Raw genomic sequence first — 18,393 nt, forward strand, 5'->3', positions numbered from 1 at the left:
GATGGTGATGGGCCGTCACTGTCGAATCTCATCCAAGGAGCCACCCTCCTTGGGAATGAGGTAGATCAGGCCCTCACTCATGCTGTCAGGCATCACTCCTGTGTGCAAAATGTACTCAAAAGCACTACAGAGATCTGGGCCAAGCAGGTCCCAGTACTCCAAGAAAAAACTGGGAGTCAGCCCATCCTCACCTGGACAGCTACCACGGGGGAGGGCCCTAAGAGCCGTGTGCAGCTCCTCAAGTTGAAGTGGTAGCTCAAGCCTCTGACGCATCTCCTCAGTCACAAGACAAGGCATCTGTGCCCAAACCTGATCCATGCATGCATCCTAACGCTCTGACTGGGGCTTTGCGGACAGTAACTCGCGGTAAAAGTCAGTACAATTGCACGCATATCCTCGGGCTCAGAAGCAATTGACCCGTCGGGCCTCCTCAACTAACTGACCTTGGCATGCGAATGTCAAGGTCCCACTGCCTCAAAGAAAGCACCCGTCACTCTGTCGCCCACCTGGGTCCACTGAGCTGCATGTCGGTGGAAAGCAAACTCATGTCGCCTCTCCTCTGTGCTGCTAACAAGCTCCTAACGAGCCTGCTGTAGCTGCTCCTCCAACCAAGGACTGTCTGGATGCTGCTCCTGCATCCTCTGTAGCGAAGCAATGCCCCATCTGAGACGCTGCTGCTCCTCTCTCGCTGCAGCCCAGCGAGCCAGAGACTCCTAGAGAAAAAAATTGCTAATCTAAGCTAGGCCTGAGGCCACTCTGTCAGCAGGAGCATCCTACCTGTCCAAGCTCTCTGTCCAAAGAGCCTCTACCCGCTCTCTCAATGTTGAGTCCAACAAGACCCTCTCTGGGATGCGAAGCATCGTGCTCCCACTCCTCTGCCTGTCTGCCACTGTGAGGATCACTGGTGCATGGTCTGAGAAGAAAGTCCCTGCCAGAATGCCCATTGCCCCTCCCAAGTCACTGGAATGGTCACTAGTGTAGAAGCGATCTATCCGAGGTAGATTCACTCCTCCCAATCTGCGGTCCGAACGAGAAGGCAAGGCTGTCTAGGGGCCTCACAAAACCAGAGTGCTGTCAAACATCCGAGACCCTCAAGAGTCATACAAAACCTCTCCCAAGCTGCCAGCTCAACTCCATGCACAGTAGCATGGCTACCACCAATCCTGTCAGAAGGGTCCGCCAACACGTTGAAGTCCCCTCCTATGCACCAGTGTTCTGCCTGCGACAGAGACTCAACTATCTGTGACCAAAACTCTGCTCGAGCACTCGCCACATTGGGCGCATAGATGTTCAAGAAGCCCACTAGGCAACCCTGAACCTGCATAGTAATCCACTGAGCCCTACCTGGCACAATAATCCCTCTATCCACAATGGCCTGCTGCAAAGAGTCCGCAATAGTCATACATACCCCACCCTGGATGCCTCCAAGTCCAAAAGCAGCTGACCAAAAAGTGTCATATCGTCCACGCAAGAGCTGGCCACAACGTCTAATGCGGCTCTCACACAGATGGTGCTCCTGAAGCATGAGGAGATCAATCTCTCCTTCCACAAGGCAACGCTGAAGCTCCTGACGCAGTCGGCCCTGCTGACGCTGAAACTGGGGCCCACCTAGTCCCTGCACGTTCCATGAGACGATCCTCATGGGGAGCGAGAGAACACATGCTGCCGCAGCAGCTAGACGGGCTATCTTCGAGGCTGGCTTGGATGGGGAGTAATCCGCATCCGAACGTCCTCTAGATAGGCATGACTGCAACGAGTGCCTGGCCCAAGCCCAAGCAGAGCGAGCCGTACGTAAAGCAACCTCCTCTGTCCAGGAGTCCTCATGAATGTATACATAGCATGGCAAGCACTGTGTATCGGCAAAGAAGTATACCACAATGTGTCTACATCCTACTGAATCTGGAGGTGTCACCGCAAACTTGGCCAATGGCCAAAGAGTCTGAAGCATGTCTGTAACTCCTAGTTTTCCCATGTAGTGAGAGAACTCTAGGACCTGTGTGTGCAACCATCCCAACACTAAGTCGAGAGTCCACTCTGTCTGGTCCCTGCCGCAGAGGGGAAAGGAGAAGCCAACTGTTGAGTCCAAGGCCTCTGTCCCCCTAGCTGCAAGGAACAGAACATGGACCCTGAAGCAGGTTGCCTCATGGTCTGCTGAGAGGTCATCGAGAAAACGAGTGAAGTCGTAGTCGAAGAAATCCCATCGACTATCAATGCTCGTCAGACCTCGAGGAATATCTGCAAGGGGGGACGTCTGCACCTGTAGAGGGGGCCGCAAGAAAGGTTGTCCCTCTCTCGCCAAGCGACTCGTGGCAAAGGCGCTACCAAGAGATCTCCTAGCATCCGGAGAAGGCCCTGCCCCCTGGGACGACTATGGAACTGAAGCGGGAGGGGGGGGAGAAGGAGTAGGGGGGAGCGGTGGAGGAGGGGGGGGGGGGAGCGGTAGAGGTAGAGGGGCGGAAGGAAGAGGCGGCGGGAGCAGGAGGCGGGGGGGAGGATGAGGAAAAGGGGGAGAACTCTGAAGGGGGAGGGGTTGTCGAGGGTGAAGCTGGGGTGGGGGCTGGAGCAGGGACCTCATCCTGCTCAAGAGGCCAAATCGGTTCCCCGTGGGAACCCACTGCTGTTGAGTAGGCGCCTGAGGACGACTCTGAGTGCCAGGCTGTCGCTGTGGCCCTTATTGTCGTCGACCACGGACCTGTTGCCATCCCTCCTCCGCTGGAGCCCCAGGCTCAGAGGGTGGCTCTGCATGTGTGCGCTGTGTCTCTGTCTGTGTCTGCTGGCCAACCCTTACAGGCTGGGACTGAGGCTGTAGTGTACGTCGAGGCCTCCTCCGTGGACAGGCCTTCGCTAGATGGCCCATCTATCGACAAATGAAGTACTGGTTCGGGAGGCCCGAATACTCCACACTCTGTCTAAACCAACCCTCACTCACCCGAGGCAAAAGAATAACCTTCGGGAGCGTGTGAGTGTCTCTGACCAAAACGCGAACTGAGGGAATGTCAGCAGCCTTGGCAGCTACTAAGGCTGCCGTGCGAGGTGTCTCCAGGACAGTCCCAATGGCTGAGCCGATCCTGGACAAAAGTGGTAAGTACTCCCTCCGCAAACCCGGAAAGCAGACGGAGATGGGGATGTCTGCCTCCTCTACTAGAACATCCGAAGCAGGGTCGAAACCATGTCTCCACTGTCGAAAGTGGGCTCGTGCCGCTCGGATGGTCAATGGACTCATGGCGATGACCTTGGACGCCATCTCGGAGGTCTCAAACTCTATCTGATAGTAACCTCGTCCGAGTATCTGTACGTCCAAGATCTTGCCCACCTCTGCGAGAAGGCGCGCCTGGAGAAGGTCACGCAGCTCTCCTCTGCTAGGTCGGGTGCCGAGAATCTTGCAAATGACAGAAGTCGCCTGCAAGCGCTCTACCTCTGCGGCTAGGCTCGCTTGCTCTGTCGGCGAAAGAGTAAGTCGAATGGTGGGCTCAGCAGGGTCTGGCGAGGGGGCTTCGGACGAGTCCCTTTGTGGCGGAGCTAGAGCCTCCATTTGTGTCTACTGCTGTGTCGAAGAAGCGGGCGGTAAAGCGACTCTGCAGCTGAGCGCGTCGAGCACTGTCCAAAGAAACAGTGTTGCCAGAGCCAAGTGCAGGAGGCTTCGGGGAGAAGGGGGGGGGGGGGGGGGGGGGAGGGAAGATCGGATAAGGCGGGCAGTGTGGGGGACCTCAAGAGGCAGTGGGCGGGCGCGCGGGCGGGGGGGGGGGGTTTGAATGGCGGCGCGAGAGGGTGGCAGCTGGCGAGCAACGCAAGCTAGGGGCAGCGGCGGGTACGCGGAGCAGGGGGTGGGCGGGCTGGGCTGCCGCATCGCAAGGGCAGGCGGGGGCGGGGGGCAGGGCGAGGGCAGCGATGGCGCAACAGGGGGTGGGCAAGCTGGGCTGCCGCGCGCAAGGGCAGGCGGAAGCGGGGGGCAGCGCGAGGGGGGAAGCGATGGCGCAGCCGGGGGGGGGGGGGGGGGGTGTTCAGCAGTAGCGAGCGCTCGTGTCTTTGTCATCTCGTGAATTGATACCACATTGCGTGGGGTCTGAACCGAATCAAATGAATGAAAGTACAAACTTTGTTGGGCTAAGGGAAAGATCAGGAAGCTCTTTTGAAGGAGCCAAGCCAAACTTCTTGAATTGGCGGCTCGATTTGGAATTATGCCCGACAGGCTGAGGCCATAGGCGGAGGTAGTTCGAGTGACACCCGGAAGGGATGTTGCCATTACACCGAGCATTGGCAAACTTTGTTTGCAATGACAGGGGTGTTTAGGGCACGCGGAGTTTTACGTAATTGCCTTGGAAGGTTGTGACGTTCTACTCATGATCCGTTGGTACCACAAGAACGTGGTTGACTACCGGGCCAAGAATGCGACTTTGACAAATGAAGGGCTCAGAGATTGTACTTGATGAACTTCAATTTCTTTACTCACCTTTTTTTGAGAGAACTGAACGATGGATGAAGGTCGAATATGTTTTGACCTGAGCATCGATTATAGAGCTCTCAACAAAATCACCATCAACAACAGATTTCCGATTCCTAAGATCAATGATATCCTCGACAGAGTAAAGGGATCCTCATGTTTTGGCAGGATTGACTTGAAGAGTGGATATCATCAGATCCGAATTGCACCGGAAGACGCCTACAAGACAGCCTTTCGGACGACTTTTGGGTTATTTGAGTTTTTGGTGATGCCTTTTGGCTTAACCAATGGTCCTGCGACATTTAACCAAATGATGGACAAGATTTTTCGAGAGTACAGACTATTTGTTGGCACTTTCTTTGACGACATCATTGTTTTCTCCAAGGATGAGACAGAACATAGAGATCATATACTTCAAGTCTTTCAGGCATTACGAGATCACAATAGGAGTGCATATGGATCCGGCCAAGATAGAGACTATCCGTGATTGGCCCGATTTGAAGAATGTCCAAGAAGTTATAGAAGCTTCTTGGGACTGTGTTCGTACTACAAGCGGTTCATTCGAAAGTTTGCAGAGGTTGCTTCCCCTTTGCATATCTTGACTCAGAAAGGAGTCCCTTTCTCGTGGGGACTCACAAAGGTGACTGCCTTTCAGACTTTGAAAGAGAATTGACTACGGGACCAGTTTTGACTTTGCCAGACTTGCAGAAGTCGTTTGAAGTATATTGTGATAGTTGTGGTCGTAGTCTGGATGCAGTCTTAATGCAAGAAGGCCAATGTCATTGCCTTCGAGAGCCGATTGTTCTCAAGGCCAAAATTGACAGCACAGATTTGTGAGAAAGAGCTTTTGGCGGCTATCCATGCTCTTATTCAATGGCGACATTACCTACTCGAAGTCGATGTTACGATTTTCACAGATGATGGGAGTTTACACTACTTGTCACGGAAGCAGCTATCGGGAAAAGCAGATGCGGTGGGTAAAACATCTTGTCACGGTTTACTTCCGGATTGTCCATGTGCAGGGATAGAAGAAATTGGTGGCGCAGGGATAAAAGAAATTGGTGGCAAATACTTTGTCCCGAAAGCCGTTGGATCTGGCTATTTCCGCGATACATCATAGGAACTTCAAGGATATGGTCGATCAATACACCACAGACCATATTTTGCAAATGTATTCACTTGAATACAGAAAGGGGAGATAGTAGCGGACTATTCCATTCGGGATGGCTACTTGATGAAGAAAACCATGTTGTGCTTTACACAGCCGTTGATGGAAAAGGTTCTAATCGAATGCCACTGTCCACCTTTTGCGAGTCATCGATACATTGCTACCACCTTGAAAGGGGTAGAGAGATACTTCTTTTGGTCGAGACTCAAGAAGGATGTGGACGAGATTGTGCGCAGTTACTTGGTATGCCAGAAGGTCAAGTTTGACAGGCATAAAGCACAGGGATTGTTACAGCCTTTTACCCATACCCACCCGCCCCTAGGAAAGTATTGCAATGGATTTCATCTCCCGAGACCACAGAGTGGACACGACTGTTTATTGTCCAGGTCTTTAGATTACATGGCATGCCAGAGACGATTGTCTTTGACAGGGACCCCAGGTTCATGAGTTTGTTTAGGACGGCTATTTGGGAGAACATAAGCACGCGGTTGCAGTTCTCGTCATCGTTCCACCCGCAAACTGACGGGCAATCAGAGATTGCTAATTCAGTGAAACACGATTAACTCTTTGATGGGGAAGGTGCCATTTTGAGATTCTTGAATTTGCTACGAAGATTCCACCCTTCCTTAGCACGAAAGATAAGATTTTTCTTTGAAGCCGACCAGTTCACGAGGGAGTTCACGAGGGACTTGGTCCGGAAGGCTTTGCAGAAATTTCAGGAAAGACAAAAAAAGGCAGCAGATCGCCATTGTCGTGATTTGAAATAGAAGGAGAATGATTGGGTGCTCTTGCATTATAAGAAGGTACTCTCGAGAAAGGAAAAAAAAAAGGAAAAGGAGCGTTTCTTTGAAAGCTTAGCATGAGATAGTGTGGACCTTTCCAAATTTTCCGAAAAGATAAATGATATCTCCTATGGACTGAAGCTGCCAAAATACTTGGAGCATTCACAATGTTTTTCATGTGTCTCTTAAAGCCTTTTGAAGACGATGTGCCCGATGATGGGAAGCTAGATGTGCAACCCGAATTGGACGAAAACGAGCAGATACTCGTTCCAGAACAAAAATTGGCATAGAAAGAAAGAAAGAAGATAAAGCGAACTGACGGTTCTTGGTTAAATTCAAGACCTACTTCGCAATGGACGCGAAGCGAATGGAGGAGGAAGACCTAGCAGATATTCCTTGGAATGTAAATCTTTACCTTGAAGCTTTTGATTTAGCATAGTCTATTCCAAATGGAACCCAGAATTCAGCTTGGCTGAAGATCTGGTGCAGTGGGTTTGCACAAGAGGGGAGTTACTCCGCTCCTTTGTCAACAGATGCCTCAATTTTTAAATATTAGTCACTGATGTCTCTTTGAGCTTCAGGGAGACTGAGAGCTGACAGTATTCTGTTGGATGATGGTATTCCGGAAAATATGAAACTGACTTATTCTTGACTTGTTCAAGTGCAAAGAACTGATAGACGAAATGACTGCAGCATTTCGGTCTGAATGATCTTGAATAGACATGGTTGCAATAGGGGTTAGTCAATCGGGCATCTGTGAGGTCCTGAGTGGATCTAGATGCGATTGCTAACTGCATTGCCGATAAATCATGGTCTAAGATCCGAATGAATGTTGAATGTCACGTGATGTGTTGCTAAATTGGCTTTATCTAGCAGGAAAATAATTCTAAATTAATTATTGGATTTATAAGTGAGGGTTTTCTCGCTTGGAACACCAAGGAAAAATGATAATAAATGAATTATTGGAATTTTAAGTGAGAGGGTTTTTCTCACTGGAGACATCCGAGTACAGAGTATTCCTAGTGCGTCAATCAAAGTAATGACGGGAGCACTGAGAACGGGAATATTTGTAAGGCCACCAAGAACGGGTACTTTTGATGCGTCACATCGAATGGGTGATGGGGAGCAAGAAAGAAGTATCCGACCATCCGAGAACGGACATCTCTAATGCGTCATAGGATGGGTGACATATAGCATCGTGAAGGAGATTGTACCGTAAGTTCGGTAGGAAACGACTAGGTGATGGGTATTCCTAATGCACAAGGAAAAGCAAGCACTTGAATGAAGATGGGTTGAGAGGAAACTTTTGAGGAAAAACAGATGCTTTCTGAGAAAGCAGGATTCCCTTTAGAGAAAACAGATGCTTTCCCGCGAGGAAGTCTATGTCTGCATTGCAACTGTGCATGTGATTGCATCCAGGGACGCCTGGGGAGTGTTGTAAGAGCATTGTTTTTAACTTATAAGATTTTATTGAGTTTTTGGGCAAATTCATACTATTTTTAAAATCATCGGCCGTCCACTTAATAAGTGGGCAGCCATCTGATAAATAAGGCAACAGATCAGCCAGGGTTTTCTCTCTCTCTTTTTCTGGCAGAACAACGCCAAAAAAAAAAAAAACGGCCGCGATCTCTACGCCAGCAACTATTCGTGCCCGTGGCTAGGAGCTATAAAAGCATTACATGCCCTTACTCAGAGGGGAGGATCAGTTTTTGCAAGGAGGAGATGCTACTGCAGAGTTCACCCGCAAAGAAGACGTTTGCTGGTGATGCCCATGACTGTCCCAAGTGTACCCGATGTCGCCAAGACCCAGTGCGCAAGTTCTCTCGCGAAGAAGTGCGTACGGAGCGTGTTTCCATCGCGACAAGCTGCTGTTTTTCTCTGTTTTCAGCCCATAAACGTCGTAGACGGGGCTGATTTACAAGGACCCGAGAACACACCTCTTTTGTGCGTAGGATTGCAAGAGAGGATTTTCTATTTAGAGATCTCTTCCGGGGAATTGCTTTTCGAGAACCAAGTTGCGTTTCGAGCGTCGAGACTTTGAAGGTAACGATTTCCATGTTATGATCTCTGAGTATTTGATTGCAAGTGTACTTCCTCTTCGTGAGGGAGTAGGAGCAGAGGAAGGTATGAGCCTCTGCAAGAGAAAAGCGCTCTGAAGAACTAGAGCGAGATCAGCCCAAGGGTTTCGTACCCAAGTTTGGGAAGTAGATCCACGGATCGAAGAGAGGTAGTCTCTCAAGTTTGTGATCCGGAAGTTGGGACTCATTAGTAAGGGCTTCGTGTCGGGGAAAGCAGAGTTGTTCTGCGGGAAGAGGACTCTGGAAACACAGTTGGAAAAGAGAGTTGCAAGGATGTCATGCCTTGAGTCTAGAAGGTGAGGTCCAGAGGCGAGAACCTTGGTTCTCAAGGATTTGGAATAAGGAACGGAAGTTCCTCGGAATAGGGTTTTGCCCTAGGAATCGGAAGCTGAGACTTCCGGGAACCATCAAGTCTTATTCTAGAATGAACGTGGTAATACGTTGGATTCAAGTGCTTGTATAGACTTCTCCTCAGTAGTAAAGATACTATTACGGGGGGGGGGGGGACCATCCCATCTTTTGGTCCCCAGTACTGTGTCGATCTTCTCTCTCTATCTATTTCTCTCTATATCCTCTGGCTTCAATAATAAGTGATAAATCCTATTATCCCAATGTATTTTATGTTGTTATGCGCTCCCATTTGTGACATGATGTCCTGTGATGTCGTGTGATGTGATTGTCGATTGGTACATGTGCTAGATGTGTGTTCCTAGTGCGTCGGTACTAACAATCAGTGTCTGCTAAGACAGTTTATGGCTTCTGTCTGTTTTGCAGGCGTAATCGAGGGCAATTACAATGCTTTCAAGAGGGGGGGTATGTCACAAAGTGGATGACGTGGCATAACCCTGACACACACGCACACTCTCGTAGGCTGCAACTGACGTGGCAGGCTCCGTATGGACAGGCCTTGCAAAATGCGACGCAGAATACGGAAAGCCGTACTGCTGACGTGGCATCCCGTGAATTGCGGTGGGTTTTACGGCTGGCTGTTTTTGCTTTTGGCTACGCGAGAGAGAGAGAGAGAGAGAGAGAGAGAGAGAGAGAGAGAGAGAGAGAGAGCTTCAATTTTTTATAGCTTGCTTTATTGCCAAGAATGGCTTGACAGATAAAAATAATGAAAGTTTCTTTATTTTAGGGACAGCTTTTTATGGACAGTTTTTGAAACTTTTGGGGCTTTTGATTTTTAGCTTTTGGGCTCTGCTATTAGCAACCCTTGTAATCTTTAAATATGTGAGCAGGCCTCTCACAACTCAAAGCATCTAGACGCAGAGTCTGAGTGTGAGCGCCTGCCCGCACTCTTGTACTTTGAACACAGATTAATACAAAAAGAAATACAGAAAGGGGCGCCAGTCTTTGGGGGCAATATCTCTAGGCACGGAACTCCGTCGAGCCAGTGTTGAATCAATTGTGAATTGTGAACTGTTTTGAAGCGTTTATTTGTGTTGTCGCGGCAGATTCTCGACTTGGAGTGTCCAAGTCTGTTACAGCTTATGTTCTTACTATTAAAAACAATTTGCGAAGATAACTTCCTCGTTACATACCCTTACTCAAAAGGGGTACCATTCATTTGAGACCTTCACTTTGAGCAGCTCAAGAAAAAGTCGAAGCCGGGGCAAGTGTCGATTCTACCAAACTTGAAGAAATCTTTTGAGGTTTACTGCGATGCTTGTGGAAGCGCTTTGAGTGCAATCTTGATACAAGATGACCATGTAGTAGCTTACAAGAGTTCGATGTTTTCGAACGTTGAGAGGTGTACAGTCATACATTCTTTGAGTCCGTGGAAATATTACTTGCTCGGCACACGGATCATCAGAGTTTGAATGTTTCTTGTCCAAGCCAAAGTTGTCAAAAAGCAAATGAGAGGGACGAACATCTTGTCTCTCTTTCCCTTCCAAACAGTATACTTGAGAGGCAAGAAGAATATGGTTGTAGACGCTTTATCTTGCAAGCCACAAATATCCGTTGTACTTCAATCAAATGTGAGAGTAGTATACTACACATCAAATATTCGACAAAATATTGAGTGGGGAGACAGTTTCAAGGTATTCTTGCAAGCAAGATTATTTGATGCAGAAAACCATGTTGTGTGACACGGAGTTTGAGGCAAAAGTTATTGACCTAGTATCCTTTTGTTGGGTATAGGGGAATACAAGCGACACTCAAGGCAAATGAGAGTTACTCCTATTGGCCTCAACTCAAGAAGAATGTGAATGAGTTTGTGCGTACTTGTTTGGTATGTCAAAAAGTTTAGTATGACACGCACGAAGTGCCAAGACTCCTACAGCCTTTACTTATTACACATAGACCAAAGCAAAATATAGCTAAGGATTCGTATTTGATCTCCCCAAGACTCGGGGCGAGCATGATGGCATTTGGACTATCATGGATAGATTCAGTAAACACGCTCACTTCGTATTAGTGAAGAAGACAATGAACTTTGAAGGCCGATAATTGGCAAGGCTATTCTTATCACACATCTTTTGGTTGCACGGAATGCCTAAATCTATTATGCTAAATAGAAACCCCAGATTTACAAGATTGTTTTAGAGAGCACTTTGTGAGAATGTGTATGCTTTACTTCCTCGTTTCATTCGCAGACCGATGGGCAATCAAAGATTACCAACTAAACGTATTAGACTGTTGAAGTGTTATATCTTTGAAAATAAGTCTTCGTGAGAGAACTATTTGCCGCTGGTGGAGATTGCTTACAACAACATTGTTCACACCTTGACGAGGAAGGCACCATCTGAGATGGTTGAGGGTGGCTATCTTAGCACCAAGAATAACTTATTCCAGGCGAATCATTAGGCCGAGGATCTCACCACCACTTTTGCCAACGTTAAGGAGGCTTTGCAGAAGTCTCAAGAACGGCACAAAAGAGCAACAGACAAGCATCGACACGACGTAGTTGAAAGAAGGTGAGAGAAGGCATGCTTGAGAAAGAGGACGGGCAACAAGTTTTTCCAAAAGCTAAGTAAGTGACGCTATCGGCTCTTCAAGATTTCAAAATAATTATACAATGTATATGAAGTTACCAGATAGTAATGTGTTTCGTATGAGTCTACCGCAACCTTTCAAAGGTGGTGTGCCGGAGGACACGGAGCCAAAGGAGTAACCAGAGGTAGAAGAAGCCGAGGAGACTCTTAAGCCTAAGCAGATCCTAGCGCAAGTCAAGGAAAAGTTGATCCGGAAATACTTGCTCAAGTTCAAAAACTACCCTGCTCCTACTTCATAGTGGAAGGAGGACTACTTCGGAGATAATACTCAAAGATTAGAGCTTCACCTTCAGGCCTTTGGTTTAGCTGCGACTATCCCAAATGTGCACATCGATTCAACGGGTTGAATTTGGTGCACATGTGGTTGTTGATTGTTCAATGACCATTGTTCTTTGTGCTAGTGCATGGTTTGAGTAGTCAAATGAATACAACAGCAGGCACATACAACCATCAGAGAAAACAAAAGACTGGTCTACAAAACAAAAACACATGCAAAGCCTCATAACAACCTTCTCGATTTCATACGGCTATATAAGATACACACCTTTCGCACTGGGTCGAAGCTCCCCATCTTTCTCATAGTACTCACGAATGGAAACAAGGGTTTTGCCTCTAAACTTTTGGATGGAGACATTTCTTTTGCTTGAAAGCTGAAGTCAAGACCAATCAGGTTAGCGAAGAACACTGACCAATCAAAACATAAGCTACAAGAACCATGACCATACGATGATGCAAGACATCTGAGAACATGTGATTCACATCACATCATCACTGCACAACATTCGAGGGATATAGAGCAAGAGATACATACTCTCTAACTGAAGCAAGAGCAATAAGCAACTCTATACGGAGACCAGAAGTTGAAACTTTAGGCAAACAAAGCAAGTTGAGAAAACTTGCCTGGCAGATGAGGTTGTCGTCATCGCCGCCTGACATCTGCTTTTTCTGTTTCAGAGCAGGTAGGGGAGGCTTGCGAGCAAATCGACTGGGCTGACCATCATCATCATCATCATCGCTTGCATTTTGAGACTTCAAGACTTTGACTTCCTCGAGCTGCGCATCATCATCAAGAGGAGGAACATTTGCCGCTGCTTCGTCTCCTTCTTCTTCTTCGTCAGCTGGTTGTGCAGTCTTGGCCTCCGCCTCAGCGTCTGCACGCGCGTCGAGGTAGTCCCCCACCACTTTCCTGACGAGCTTCTTATAAACAGGCTGGTTGAGGTCTGCCCCGAGCTTCTCGGAAGCGGAAGCCCGTACTTTGAACTCTGTCATATTCTCCAGGTCCGCTTCTTGAAGAATCTGCAGAACCGTCTCTCGTACTTCCTCCTCGCTTGGAGAGCTGCTTTCCGTCGCCATAGCAAGCCAGCACAAGGTGCTACAAAAACCACTTTCACATTAAATGTACAAGCCTACTGTTGGCGACCTATTGCTACAACTGCACCGATTAGTAGGTGATAAGACTTTTTTGAAAAAAAAAAAAAAAAGAGGTGAATCATCATAATTCTCCTCATGCAATCTGCGAGCACTCAACTAGCTAAGGGTAGGATGGAATGAAGACATCAGTCTCTCTCTCTCTCTCTCTCTCTCTCTCTCTCTTACATGCATGCATGGTGATTTGGTGTCCATAGATCGTCGAGGCTCTTTTATATATTCATCACCAGCAAAGATCTTCCCAATTGTCTTGACTAGCAATTGGAGTTTGGGTCTTCCTTTAATAACTTTGAAGGGTGCCTTTCCCGTAGAAATGTGGACATTATTATTGTACGCATACTCCACTAAGGGCAAATATTTTTTCCATTGATCTCTTTGATCTAGCTCAATAACCTAAGCTCTTGGTAGATCAATAATAGTCGACTTTGCTATTTCACTTTGGCCATCTATTTGTGAGAGGTTGAGGAGAAATCCAGCTTAGTACTTAGATTTTTAAAGAGACCTTTCAGATTACTAGTCTTACTTGGTGGATCTCTGTCGGATACTGTGGATGTTGGTAAGCCATGATACTTAATGGTGGGGTAAAAGCAATGTGCCTCTTACCCCGGTTGGACAAACTAGAAGCGTCCAACTACCCACCACTTGTACACACCTTATTCTTTACTAGATAGAAGAATAAGGGGCTCTCTCTCACACATTGTGTTGATTTGCTCCACCCACTTCTCGTGTTCTCTCTCTCTCTCTCTCTCTCTCTCTCTCTCTCTCTCTCTCTCTCTCTCTCTCTCTCTACACTTGCACCGCATTCGCACACTCACAATGCATCCGCGTATAATGCACTTTCAAATGGTATCAGAGTGGCGTCAATCGACGACATTGCTCCCTCAATGGCGATGGAGCTTGCATGGAGCTTAGTGCCTAGCAGCATCGGATGTAGCTATTGGCGCGCATGCAACCCCCCTTGAGAAGCTTGGAATCTTGAGAGGGTATCTTTGCATGAAATTGGGGATCTATGTGTAGGAGAAAATAGCTGCAGAGAGAAGAGTTAAGCTAATGCCGCATGGATCTCTCTATTGTTGGGGTAAAGGCGGTGTGCCTCTTACCCGGGTCGGACAAGCCAGAGGCGTCCGATCACCCATCACTTGTACACGCCGTATCCTTTACTAGATAGAAGAATAAGAGGCTCTCTCTCACACATTGAGGTGACTTGCTCCACCCACATCCTGTGCTCTCTCTCTCTCTCTCTCTCTCTCTCTCTCTCTCTCTCTCTCTCTCTCTCTCTCTCTGCACACGCACCGCATTCACGCACTCACAAGTGGTATCAAAGCGCATGGTGATCATAGAGACCATGGTAGTTTCGAGAGCTTCGAGGTGCTAGCTTGCTTACTCTCGGCAGTGGAGAGATCAAGTGTTACGAGACTAGGCACCCTCCTGTTGTAGTGGTTAGCTGGAATTGGGATAGCTGGCGTAATGGTTAATTATGTGTTGTCTATTTATTTTCTAATTGAGTTGATGATGATTTTGTAGAGTGGAATGCGGGAAGTTGATGAAGAGGCGCCGGCAGTTACTCTTGGCCATTTTATATTTGCACAGTATTTTAGAATCTCATTTCAATAAACCACTATGGCTCTGTAAATACTTGTAGTGGGAACTCCCCTTATGGGTCATGCAAGAACTAATGAGCTTCACTTATTTACAAAAGTGAAGTGGTTATAAAAAGAGGGGCCTCAATTTTTGGCACCTTAAACTCAAAAATAATATATTAAATACCAACTCCACAAGAGAGGTGCCGTGGAGTTTGGGGCTAGATTTAGGCCTTTCTCTTGCAGATTCTCTTCTCTACTCTCTTATGCTAAGTGCTATTTGTTGTGCACTTTCTACTCTAGTCTCCATCTCTTACAATTCTCTTACACTCTCTTACAAGATGTCTACGTCAATTCTATGTTCTCTGTGTGTGCGTGCTTGGAAATTGGGAAAAGAGGTGGACAGGTTGATGGTGATGTTTGGGAGCATGTGTTGAATAGTTTAAGCAGTCAATCTCCCCCTCTTCTCACATCAGTGGCATGGGTTTTTTTCCAACCCTACCCTCCACACACTCACACACACACATGCCTCTATGCAAGCTCCTCCTACTTCAATCATTATTTGACCATATGATAGTCCTTAGCTCCAGAAAACAAAGCTTGGGGATCATATCTACTGTCAAACAAAAGGCACTCATACCGTAGGTACTCCCTCCAAATAAATGAAAGGGATTGCAATTGAATTCTGCACCTTTTCTAAGTAAGCCTAACTTCATCGTTTTTCATATTGCTTTACTCACCATAGTACATGGATACATAGAGATCCTCCTTCAAGCCTATATAAAGAGTTGAGCCAATTTCCCTTGGTGGTGCTCACTTAGTCCTTGTGCATACATTCTTTAGTTTTTTGTTTATTATTGTTTGCATTCTTGAGTGCATCACAACAAAGTCCTCTAAGAAGAAGGTGTAAAGGGAGCTATTTACATCTCATGTAGATAGGTCCCCCTTGTTTTTTAATCTTTAAAGACCCTTGTTGTTCTATTATGGGCATTCAGTTGCATACGACTAATATATAGTTATAAAATTGGTTGTCATTCTCTGACTTTACCTATACCTACCTCATAGCCCCTATCATAAATCTCAGGCGCTTTGTATGTCTTTGATCTTTTCAAGATCAACCTTCCCATAAGTCTTTGACTTTATTTTCTTAACAAATCATGTTCTTATCTTGTCAAAATAGAGGACCTGCTAATAAAACCCCTCATATTAGTAATGGTATAGGGGAACATTGGCTTGACATTGGTAGCAATACTTTCTTACCAATAGCTCTTGTGGGAGCGGGTGCTCTCCTCAAAGAATTTTTTAAGGGGTTTGCTTGGTTTTTGAAAAAATGAAGGTGCTCCTCCTTGTGGGAATTGGTCCCCTTGTAATGTTTGATGCCACAATTGATTACTGTAGTTTTTACGCTTGACTGTGGGAAATTTCCCCTCACTTGAAGGTGGTCATCTTGGTGGGAACCTTACCCTTCATGTATTAGTGGTGGTTTCCACATGGGCTTGCTTTGTGTTTGGAGGTGGGGCCTTAATGGCCCCGTGGTCGATTTTTGACTCTTCCTCTTTCTCCCTCTCTGCACTGTGAGATTCTCCTATGCTCCCTCTTCATGTAAATGACATCACTGGATCTTGTTGCTTTGTTGATGGGTCCTACCCAATGTGCTACTATATGGTATGGAGTTGTTAGGAGTTTTTTGGAAGAAGTGATTGCGCATATGTACATACACATGCATGGTGCATCAAATAAAGAATTGCCCATTTTCCAGAGCCAGGTGGTTACGTGGGGCCCACATGTGTATAGGTAGGACAACATATACATAGTACATTGATTTTCATTATCACCAGTGTTAGTGTGTTTCTCTACAATAATGAGGAGTTGGTGGAGCGTAAAACTTCTCGAGCAAGCTATTAGCGGGCCGACACCATGAGGTAAGCAGGTGCGTCAGATGGCATCCAGTGGCGTCAGGAGGTCGAATGGGGTGAATACTTGCACATGGTAAGCGAGGACACAATGGGGGTGTTTTCTTGTGATAAATTATGTAAAAAAGGTCATCATGAGAACTGTATTTGGGGGCCACTTCGCATGATTTCGGGATGCATTATTGGAAAAGTTGAGTGCCAGGTGTGCGGATGGATGTAGAAGGGTAACAAAAACGCATTGCGTGGCCATTTTTGGGCCTGTTCGTGGTTCGTTTGAGGTCAATTAGAAGGCCAAAGGTGCCCAAGGATAAAGTGAAGTGTGGACACTGAAAAAAAACCAGCAAAACGTGGAGAGAAGAGGAGGAACAGCCGCAACTCAATTTTCGTTGTTTTTGGAGCTTGTTTTGGCCATAAACTGCTCATCCGAGGTCAATTTTGAGCACTTTGATATTGTAGGTTGGGGTTTTGGACCGTTCTGGACGCAATGACGCTGTCCATTTTGCCAAATTCCTCACTGTTTTTCTGTTGTTTTGGCTGTGTAAGTTTCTCCTGTGGAGCAAAGCCTCTGCTCAAATTTGTAATTGTATCTGGCATATTTCATCTATATTGTGTGAGCTATTTGCCCCATTGGTGTTGGCCCAAGCTCAATTGTATCTAAACATTAAAAATATTCCTCTTTTGAGCTGAGTTTTTTGGGGGTGTGTGTGTGTCTCTCTCTGTGTTGAGTGGGCAAATGGATAGTCTCTCTCCTCTCACTTCATTGGTGTGTTCCCTGTCTCGGCCAGGTGGGTTGTGTAAGCAGAGTGGTGCCCCATAATGTGTGTGTATGTGTGTGTATCATCCCAAGAGTGTGTGTCAGGTGATTATAGAGGTGTTGTGTGTGTTTCCATCCTGCTCACATTCTTTTGGTGCCCCCACAGAGGATCTTCTTCGAGTACCTTCAGCTTCAAGATTACAAGTTGCAGATTATAGATCACAGATTACAGGTTACATGTTATAGGTACATGTGATTCCAATAGGTACATGTAGCTGGAGTAGAGTGATATACTGGCAAGTGGAAGTCACTTGCAATTGCCGTGGGAATGCATCATTTGGCGCCTATTTGAGCGCATTGTCTTGTATTGTATGTTGCTTGTGGATACTGCCATTGTACGTCTTTGTGGAACCATACTTGGTTTTATTTAGCAGTCCCAACCATTCCTGAGACTTGGTCTAGAAGATAGTCATTTCTAAGACTTGACTATACGATATTTGCATAAACCTTCGTGAGAGGGTCGTGGTGAGGTTTTATTGAGCTGGGGGATTCTCAAATGTGAGATCCTTTTGGTGATATAGGTGGCTGGAGCACCCTTTTCATGACCTCGTCATAGGCTATGTACTAGTGATTCCTACTTGATGCTTGGGTTCCATTGTTGGCAGGTTATACATACATATACAGTCTATATTTTGGGTTCTTACTGCTCTACTTCTGGGGAAACTCTGCTAAAATTTTTCCAAGTTGTGATGGCTGGCTTTTTGGTCTTTTGAGCCATTTATGTTGTTATGCTGTTGAAATTTCGGCAAACTCAGAGGATAATTAGTCAAGTCTGCTTGTTTGGGATGGCATGGTTGGCCTTTAATGGATAATCACGACGGACCTCAGTTTACTCCTTTTCATTTTGCATAAAGAATCCAGATAAATGTTAATGTTTGGGCCAAGAAGATTAAGAGAGATATTGGAATCCCCTTTGCGTGTTGTAATTCCAATGATTAACTATGAAAACTCATTTGATGTGCATGTGTTCATCCTTTTCTAAAGTTTGGGCCAAGAAGATTAAGAGAGATACTGGAATCCCCTTTGCCTGTTGTAATTCCAATGATTAACTATGAAAACTCATTTGATGTGCATGTGTTCACCCTTTTCTGAAGTTTGAGCTCCATTGAAGTTTCTGGGGATTGAGTTAGTAAAAAGTTTTGGGTTCTTGCACCTGTGTTAGAAGGGGTTCTCAAAGCATCGAAACTTGGGTA

At 46.6% G+C, this 18,393-nt stretch overlaps 1 protein-coding gene across 1 annotated transcript in view; it reads right to left on the reverse strand.

Annotated features, from left to right (window-relative positions):
* LOC147462074 (RNA polymerase II transcriptional coactivator KELP-like) overlaps positions 1 to 12,870 on the reverse strand; it is a 31,652-nt gene extending 18,782 nt beyond the window's left edge. The window contains exons 1-2 of the mRNA XM_086502538.1: positions 12,366 to 12,870; positions 12,010 to 12,115 (exon numbers count right to left, since the gene is read on the reverse strand). Coding sequence (XP_086358664.1) covers positions 12,010 to 12,115; positions 12,366 to 12,818 — 559 coding nt within the window. The 5' untranslated portion in view covers positions 12,819 to 12,870. The remainder of the gene's footprint in view (positions 1 to 12,009; positions 12,116 to 12,365) is intronic.
* Positions 12,871 to 18,393: the final 5,523 nt, after the last annotated feature.

Source organism: Adiantum capillus-veneris, chromosome 3, assembly GCF_014529385.1.
Source record: "Adiantum capillus-veneris isolate H3 chromosome 3, ASM1452938v2, whole genome shotgun sequence".
Classification (NCBI taxonomy): domain Eukaryota; kingdom Viridiplantae; phylum Streptophyta; class Polypodiopsida; order Polypodiales; family Pteridaceae; genus Adiantum; species Adiantum capillus-veneris.